The sequence below is a fragment of the Aricia agestis genome, chromosome 4, assembly GCF_905147365.1.
Source record: "Aricia agestis chromosome 4, ilAriAges1.1, whole genome shotgun sequence".
NCBI classification, from domain to species: Eukaryota; Metazoa; Arthropoda; class Insecta; order Lepidoptera; family Lycaenidae; genus Aricia; species Aricia agestis.
The window spans coordinates 2,679,540-2,689,348 of record NC_056409.1 but is presented as its reverse complement, the minus strand read 5'-3'; the positions used below and the strand labels follow the sequence as shown (position 1 = coordinate 2,689,348).

General features: G+C 36.2%; 1 protein-coding gene across 1 annotated transcript; it reads right to left on the bottom strand.

Annotated features, from left to right (window-relative positions):
* Positions 1-3,058: 3,058 nt before the first annotated feature.
* On the bottom strand, positions 3,059-9,725 carry LOC121726684 (probable ATP-dependent RNA helicase Dbp45A). The gene is made up of 9 exons (XM_042114159.1): positions 9,568-9,725; positions 9,244-9,437; positions 8,684-8,895; positions 8,098-8,233; positions 6,877-7,046; positions 6,356-6,583; positions 4,166-4,293; positions 3,609-3,762; positions 3,059-3,385 (listed from the first exon to the last, which is right to left on the bottom strand). Exons 1-9 carry the CDS (start codon positions 9,641-9,643, stop codon positions 3,076-3,078), a joined length of 1,608 nt encoding a protein of 535 aa, XP_041970093.1. The 5' UTR covers positions 9,644-9,725; the 3' UTR covers positions 3,059-3,075.
* Between the last annotated feature and the right edge of the window lie 84 nt (positions 9,726-9,809).

The following is a 9,809-nucleotide window of genomic DNA, read 5'->3' as shown; positions in this document are numbered from 1 at the left end:
TAAGGGCCTGTCCACATGTCCACGTCACGACGTCGTCAACGTGGACAGGCCGTAACGTGGCACGGTACGTTGACGTGACGTGAAAATTTACGACAACGTAACGTGAAAATGCACGTCACGGTGTAGCAACATTTTACGTCTTTTTTCTAAAATCTCTCTCTCCGTCTTAACAATAGCAGAAGCAGAATACGAATTATGCGGTCCATATCTAGATAAGTAGTGAAGAATGTAGCAGTTTTACAAGGCATAGTGACGTACATACAATGCAGACGTTCAATGTAAAGTCTGTCAAAAAAGTGAAGAAATTAAAAAGTGGCAACATCGTAGTGTCATCCCTTTCAAATCAATCTAAAAAAAAGGATGACACTACGATGTTGCCACTTTTTAATTTCTTCACTTTTTTGACAGACTATACGTGGGGAAGTGGACAGGCCGTAGCCCGTAACACCAATTTGCCAATGACTCGCTGCTGCATATGTGAGGGTAATTTTGCTACAAGGACGCCTCGAATGTTAGGTTCGTTACACATTATGACTTTAAAGTGATAAATTCAGTCAACAGCAAATGCATTGCTGCTTTGAAAATTGTCATGACAGATTTTTATATTGTTGCTTTTAATAGGCAAAGGCGCTGTCTTATTTGATTGCAGAAATCTAAAAAAGTCCAGTGAATTTCAAATATAGTTTTTTTTTTCTACAAAAAATAATCTAAAAGAACTCTACTTAATTAGATTTTTCTCTTTTCTAACCATTTGATTTTTAATATATCAATCAGAGGACGCTAAATTAATAATATATCTATTGGACAGCGTCGTTTTGTATCCAAAACCTTTTTATCCCAAAATGTAATCTTTAAATATTAGCATAGGGTAATGTCGCTAGAATATATTTTATAAAAAGTATTTATTATTAATAATAATAAAGTAGCGTTGTAATATCGTTATTATTATACTCATTCCAACTTTGCACCTTGTTTAGTCAAAATCAAATATTTATATGCTCAAAAATTTTAGAAATTATTTCACCAAAAAAAGCTACATACTTGATGTAGCTTTTTTGGTATAATTCAAAAGATAATCTTTTTTTTTTAATTTGGCTTACAAATCTTACAATGCAAAGTTGATAATTTGTTTCTACTGTTATTTTAGCATTATAGTATTGTTATTTAATGCATAGTCAAAATGAATAATGTATATTATTGTATAGTATTATTGCACAACATGACGTAGTAATTGTACGTTGAAGAAAAGCATAGCATCAAGGTTTTAGTTATTTTAGATTAAATAAAGTAATAAATTACTAAGGACCCAATATAGTAATTAATTTAAAAATCTTTTTAAACACTAATATCACATCAAAAATTCATAATTCATATTATAGGTACAACAAGGGCCTAATTATTTTATATTTTCGATAACATTTACCTTTTATAATAGAGAAATAATTTATTGTTATAAAGTAGGCTTTGGCTTATTTGTGCCAAATTATTTGCCATGCGCATTTTTGTGCTTTATGTTCGTTTAAGAGTATTTAACAACTGACGAGCTAGCAAACAAAAATTAAAAATAAGGAGTTCAATGTGGACTTTATTGTAACTTCGCTGTAGAGATTGTCGAATGCAAGTTGTCTAAGAGTCCCTAGCCAACACGATTTCTTTATCGCTTCTTTGTAGAATCGCCGATAAAAAATGTATGGTACTTACATAAGCGATAATATGAAGTTAACATCGAAAACGTGTTGACTAGGGGCCCTGATTGGCTAATCTGGTTCTGTTTTTCGCTAATTAATGCATAATATATATTTATTCATTTTGTTTTTAAAAGCAACTTAAATCAGTTCTTTGTATTGATAATGGGTCTGAGACCTGAGTTAGGTAATCGTCAGTTGATAAGTAGTTCACTATGTAATTTACATTGATATAGATTTTATTTATTGTTTATTGATAAATACAATGTAAAGAAGTAAAATTTAATACTTTACCATGTCTTTTATTTGATTATTTTTTACATAGGCCGTGTTCGTCGGCGTAATTTTTAGCGCATTCGCTGCAAAACCTAGTTATTGCGCATGTCCAAATCATGTCATGCCATGGCAACGACAACTGTTTACGACTTGACATTTAACCCAATTGCAATTTGTTGGTGGCGTTGCAATGAACAAACCAGTGGGAGAGCCATGCTTCGGCACGAATGGGCCGGCTTGACCGGAGAAATACCACGCTCTCACAGAAAACCGGCGTGAAACAGCGCTTGCGCTGTGTTTCACCGAGTGAGTGAGTTTACCGGAGGCCCAATCCCCTACCCTATTCCCTTCCCTACCTTCCCCTATTCCCTTCCCTTCCCATCCCTACCCTCCCCTGTTACCCTATTCCCTCTTAAAAGGCCGGCAACGCACCTGCATCTCTTTTGATGCTACGAGTGTCCATGGGTGACGGAAGTTGCTTTCCATCAGGTGACCCGTTTGCTCGTTTGCCCTCTTATTTCATAAAAAAAAACAATTAAATTTTTAAAATTTTCCATATTATCCATAAGTAATCCATATCCATATTTTCCAAAATAAAATAATCAAACACTATCATAGTGTTAAATAAATTATTTGTGCGGCTGGACAATTTTGGCTTATGTATAAATTATGTTTAGCTTTACGACTTGACCAGCAACTTGTTATGGCGTTGCCATGACATCTTTTGGACATGCGCAATAAAAGGTTTGTCCAAAAATACGCCGACGAACACGGCCATACTTAATGAAATGCCTTGACATGCGTAGAAATTCGGTCATTGACCTGTCACACCTGTCACTAGTTCTATCTCACTTGTACACTTGCTATCTCGTTTCCACAGGTATGCAATGAGGCATATTACACGCATGTAATAGGCCGAATCGCAGCATCGCAATAGTATTTGTGATTCGCGTGATACTAGAATCATGATAATATTGATACGTGTAATATGCGCCTATAGGAGCGTAAGCTGCGTGTGAATGAAAGAGTGTAGTGTAGTAGTGGAGAGATGTACCAGGTTATACTAACATAATATTCATATAAATAAAAGGCGTCACTGAATCGCTAACTATACTTATTTATTCTTAATCCTTTTCGTCTTTTTACTACTTTCTTCAGTACTTTTCTGTACATTTTCTGCTTTTCGTTTGATCTTGCTGACTTTGCCGATAAAATCTTTGAACCTCGGGTCCTTTTTCATGAACGTTTTGTTAACCTTCTTCATTTCTCCTTTGATTGTTTGATCAATATCTTCTATGTCTGGCTGCAAGCGATTTTCCTCGCTTTTTGCTTCCTCGTTTTTCAATTGCGCCTGAATTTGTTTTATTTTGGCTAACTTAGCCTTTTTCGCCGCTTTTATGCGCTTACGTTTCATTTCTTCTAATCTGTAACGAGAGGTTTACGTAATTAAAATCAGTAAGTATATTAGCAAGTATATAGTAAGTACATACTTTAAGTGCCATAAACATGGACTTTACGCAGAAAATTCAAGATTACTGGCTATTTTGTATTAAAATAACAGCACTGTCAGTCTGTCACCTAAGCCAGGGACTTTGTTATATAGTCTATCCCGCCCGCGCCTGTAGCGTGCGAGAGGGACGCACTCACCCCTGCTCCATCTGGTCTGGGTCAACGCCCGCCATGATCCACCGCTTGACGTTGTAGTTGCGCTTGCGCTGCTCGAACTCGTCGTTGTCGAGCTGGGCCTCCTGCTCGCGCCGCGCCACAGACACCGTCGTAAACACCTTTACAGCCTCGTCGTCTGTAACGTTACAAGTTTTTAATAGTACAAAATGGCCTATGATTTAGTCTATGGCAGATAGCTGACATATCATATAGGTCATAAGATTTATAGTCTATGGTTAGTAATGCATTTATAGGGCTTAGCGCCAATTTACTGGGGGGTAACGAATTACGATACATTTTGCCGTTACCATAAATTGTAACGAAACACAAACTATTTAAAAATATCTTCATACTCATCCAGGGCTTAGCGCCAATTTACTGGGGGGTAACGAATTACTATACATTTTGCCGTTACCATAAATTGTAACGAAACACAAACTATTTAAAAATATCTTCATACTCATCCAAATTTATGTAGAGTTTTCAACGTGAAGAGAACATTTTTATTTGTATTTTAATATTTGTACGATCACACTCACCATCAATCTTATACTCGCTAAGTTTGGTCTTGATCTTGTCTTCGATTTCGCCTAGTCGCAGTAGATCATGGGGCGTGATGAGCGATATCGCGAGACCGCTGCGGCCCGCACGCGCTGTTCTGCCCACCCTGGTATTAAAAATGTACTATGTAAATAATAATACAGACTTAATTACTATACTGAATGGCAATTGGCTGACATTCTACCTACACAGCTACGCTTCTAGACCCTATCTAGAAGCGTAGCTGTGAAGCAAGCCGTGACTCCAAACGACAGTTCTTAAAGGCCGAAAGGGGTTGAAATCATCCATGATTACGAAAAACTTTTACTATGGGACCAACTCAATTCGGCAAAATAATCAGCTGTTTGGCAAAATCGTAACTAGGCAATATATAAACATTCATAATATTATATAACCAGATGTTAAGTTGGAAAAAAACAAATATCTCTGCGAAAACCGCATTCAAATCGGATCAGTAGTTTTCGTGTGATGCTGGAACAAACATACAGACAGACAGACAAAAAACTAGCCACAGTTTAGGCTTCTATAGCGATGTAGTAACATCCCCCGCTTATTATTTTTTGAATATCTTTAAGAAGGAAAAAAGGGACCCTATTCCTAAGACTTCGATGTCTTAGGCCCGTATAAATAGTCAGTACTCAAGATGCATCTCGGTCTCAAGACTCGGTTCAGGCTCTGTGATTGGTTGGCTGTCAAAATTTGGACCAATCACAGAGCCAAACCGCGTCTTGAGACCGGGTCGCATCTTAAGTACCGACTATTTATACGGGCCTTATTGTCTGTCTCGGCTGTACATCTCAATAACCGCTACACTTCTGAAATTTTCACAGATTGTGTAAAAAAGATAAGAACGTCCAAAAACCCAAAAAATGGCCAGATTTTCCTCATTATTCAAACACCCAGAAAACAAAACTGGCTAAAATACCAAAAAAATAAAACATAGGAACACAGCTCAAGCCTTGCTTTAATTCTTAATGAAAAAAGTACTTAAATCGGTTAAGTTTTGGAGAAGGAATCAGCGGACAACGAATCGAAGATTTTCTGTTCTTTTATTAGAACTTTTGTCGTGTTTTCTCTATCGCGCTCTGCGGTGGGAGACTTGAGATTGGTGAGACAGCAATACATTTTCAAATACCTATTTTCAATTTCTCTTGCCCCTGGTGTATCCTCTTAAGCACCACTTCTTTCGACTATAAAATAAAACTTCCGCATATTTATAATAAATTTAGACCTTCCGCGCGGCTTCACTCCCGTAAATTAGGAATTTCAAAGACAAATTAGCCCACAAAAATAGCCTATGATCCTTCATGTGGTCTACTTTTTATTTATGCCAATTGCCAAACAATAAAAAATTGCTGGATGGTGCGTGAGATAAGCCCTTTCAAATAATTTTCCCCGTTTTTTCCACATATTCCTCTGTTTCTTGGCTATGAGCTATCTAACTCTGAAAGAATACTTCAAAATTTCAAATCGGACTTGTAGTTCCTGAGATTAGCGCGTTCAAACAAACGAACTCTTCAACTTTATAATATTAGTGTAGATAATAACGCAACCGCAGAAAAAATATCGATAAAAATATCGATACCAAAACCTGCATCACACCACATCACTAGTGCCTTAGAATAATTGATTTTTAAATTAAAAAGTCGTATAAATAACAGTTGGCTGTGATAGGTGATCCCGCTATTTTTGAAATTCACAGTATCGCTGCAATTTTTGTAGGTAATTATAGCACAAGTCAGCATTTTGTTCGCAATTTACGGCGTAGTGAAAACGTGTAAGCCGTGGAGTGATTGACATACGACTGACAATTTATGCCCATATGGGCAGGATTTGGCGACATGTGACAAGCTCTATAACATATCTCTTACTTCTAAAATCTGTGGACTGGACAGTGAATGTAAAACAGTTTATTATTGACTAGAGATCGCATATTTATCAGCACGAACGCGCCGCATTATAGAATTCGTTGTATGAAATGATGTGAAACCTCGCATATTCGACCGCACCGTACGCGCCGCATTTCTTGTACTATGCGGTGCGTTCGACGCGTACGGCGCGTACGGTGCTGACAAATGTGCGATCAGTTTTATTATTTCACTAGCATGCAAATGAATTGCTATTGAGCTATTGCGACGCCCGTACAGCGCAGGTAGAACTGAACCGACCTGTGTATATACTCGTTAGGCTCTAGCGGCAGCTTGTGGTTGACAACTAGATGTACAGTAGGCACGTCAAGTCCTCGCGCCGCGACGCCAGTAGCGACGAGCGTACAACGCAGGTTGCTGCGGAACTGCGCAAGGGCTGCCGCTCGCTCGGACTGCCGCATGTAGCCGTGGAGACACACATTGTCCATGCCGATCGAGTTCATCATCATCGAGAGGACTTGGCACTCCCTGGAAATCATATAAGAATGTTAACTATTTGCAGGGATCAAAATACGATTGTCTATTGAATGTTATGCTCTGAAATTTTATTTTGAAAATTACATATCAACTTTTGGAGATTGGTATGGAAATTAGTGTGTGTAGTTTGTTTTAACAAACTTTTAGTTTATGTGAATAATATTTACTATTTCAATTAATATAATGAGATTAATTATTACCAATATTATGCAGTAGCATAAAAAAATTGTGCAGACAATTATTATTATAAGATTCATAAACTTATACTGTCAACAGTTACAAACTTTTTGGTATCAGTGAAAACTATGATGTGAGAACTGGGCTTGGTCTCTCTGTACTTCCTCAGGGTCTGCACCAAGTACACATCTCTCGCGTACGCCGGACACACCACATACCGCTGGTCCAGTGTAGATACAGTCAGTGTCTCATCTGTCTCCGACCATGTTGTTAATCTCTGAAAATAAATATTAATGCTTTTAATAACTACTTACTACAGTTTGGAGTACGGCAAACAGTTGATCAAAATCAAAGAATCAAGAGAGATTAATGGCCTGTTTCACCGCTTCCTGATAAGGTGCCCGATAGGGATATTTGACAGATTTTCCATACTCCATCTGTCAAATTAAGTGGTGGATAGCCTTATCAGGAAGCGGTGAAACAGGCCCTTAATCCATACTAATATTATAAATGCGAAAGTGTGTCTGTCTGTCTGTTACATCTTCACGCCCGAACCGCTGAACCGATTTTGCTGAAACTTGGCATTGAGATACTTTGAGTCCCGGGAAAGGACATAGGATACTTTTTGTCCCGGAAAAATGTACGGTTCCCGTGCGATAAACGAATTTTGGCGCAACGGAGTTGCGGGCGTCATCTAGTATTTAATAGTTCTGGGCACATTAGGCTGAAAATTAATGTTTTATATTTTTCTTTTAAAATTAGTCAGCAGTTAGCACTGTTTTAAGTAATAGATCGGGCAAGTGCGAGTTAGACTCGCGCACAAAGGGTTATGTACCACAATAAAGCAAAAATAAGCTGAAAATTGTGTTTTTGTATGGAAGCCCACCTTAATCATTTCATTTATTATAAATTATTAAAGTACAGATAAAACTGAGTATTTTGTGAATATCTCAAGTGCCTATGTATTGCCATTATTGAAATCGAGCAAAAAATTGCAAAAAAATCATGTTTGTTGTCCATACAACAATAAATTACATATTCAACTTTTATATAACAATAAATAAAGTTGAATATATTATTTAACAATAAATTATATATGTATATATATTTAATTTATTTTGTTTTTAGTATTTGTTGTTATAGCGGCAAGCCGGCAACACATATACACAATCTGTGAAAATTTTTGAAGTCCAGCTATAGCGATTCTTGAGTTACATCCTGGAGACACACAGATAGACAGACAGACAGATAAACATCGAAGTCTTAGTAATAGAGTCCTGTTTTTACCCTTTAGGTACAAAACCCTACAGAAAAGAATGTAATTATACCTCTTTGTCCAAAGGCAATAACTTTGATTCTCTTACATCATCAGTGATTGTTGCAGAGAACAATAAGTTCTGTCTTTTCTGTGGTAGTACTTCAAATATAGTTTCTAAGTCCCCTTGGAATGATTCACTAAATAACCTGTTGAAAAAAAACAATCATTATTTATTTGTATTTTAATTCACAATATATTTGACATATTACTATAATTTACTCTTTTACATATTATATATGTAACTATAATTTTCACTTGCAAGTACTATAAAATTTTAATTTTGTGTCATGCTTATTTAGAGTGTATGTCCCACTATTTTTGTATTTGTATGAAACCATAATCAGGGTGAGCGAAGCGAGACCTAGTATATCCCACCATCTGTACATTTTGTGGTATACTTTACGGAAGAAATATCAGGCCTATTGATTTGTGCTTTAACATAGTAATTTTTATTTATATGTAGATGTGTCATCATCAGTCAGTCAAGGTGTGTTGACGCAAGCCCTCACAAGGCTCGGCTTTTAGCTAGTATTATTAATTGTTAGGGTAAAGATCTCTAAATCTTTATCTTAATAAAATATTACATAATCAACAACCTATCAGCTTCATCCAATACAAGATATTTAATTTTCCTCAAGTTGAATGTATCACAGCCAGTAATGTGGTCTGCCAGTCTACCTGGCATGGCCACCACTATGTGTGGCCTCTTTGCGAGCTTCAATGACTCCTCCAACTGATCTGAACCTCCTGTCACCACACATATCCTGAGTTTTAGTGGCTGGCCAAGTATACTGAATTGATCTGCAATCTAAATATAAAAAAAAATGTTTTAAAGTTAAGTATAAAACTTTAATAAAAAAAGTTAAAATCATAGGGCTTTTGATATTTATTGGCATAAGTTTTGGAGTGATAACAAAGGCAATTAGTTTAGTGGACAGTAAAAATAGGACATAAAATCACATGGGCTGCTGCAAGAGATTTCTTTTAGAAATAAGCAGTTCCTTTGTGTCGTCTTTCTGTGTTAATTATATCTTTATATGTGTTTCTTGTGTACAATAAAGAGTTAAATAAATAAAAAATAAATAATATATTTCTTCTTACCTATTATATATTCTTTAATACATATAATACAATCTGTAACATACACTATACTCACTTGGTATGCTAGTTCATGAGTAGGTGTAAGAACCAAAGCAAATATTCCATATGGATCTTCAGCTAGATGCTGTAGTATTGGCAAGGCGAAAGCGAATGTCTTCCCTGATCCAGTCTTCGCAGCCCCAATACAGTCATCACCTGATAGAATCCTTGGTATACAACCTTTTTGAATTGGTGTTGGAGTTTTTATACCTAAAACATATAAAATGTTTTCAACTAGTTTATGATTATAAATTGTAAAATATGTAATATACTGCTGATATGCAATATGGATTAGTCGTATCTCGTAAAAATTACAGTAAATATTAATCTTATTTCTAACCTAATGTGCATAACTGACGAATGAGCCACAGTTTTACTCCGAGCTCGGAAAACTCTTTTCCTTCAGTTTCATCCATTGTAACAAAACAGAATGCACTTCACAATTTTTATTTCTTTCGAAGTATATTATATTATAAAATTGTGTTTTGGAAATCTAAAACAACAAAAATGCACCACATGTCGTTAACATTGACAGCTTCTCATATGGGTTTGACGTTTTGGCTTGACAGTTGACATGAGCTT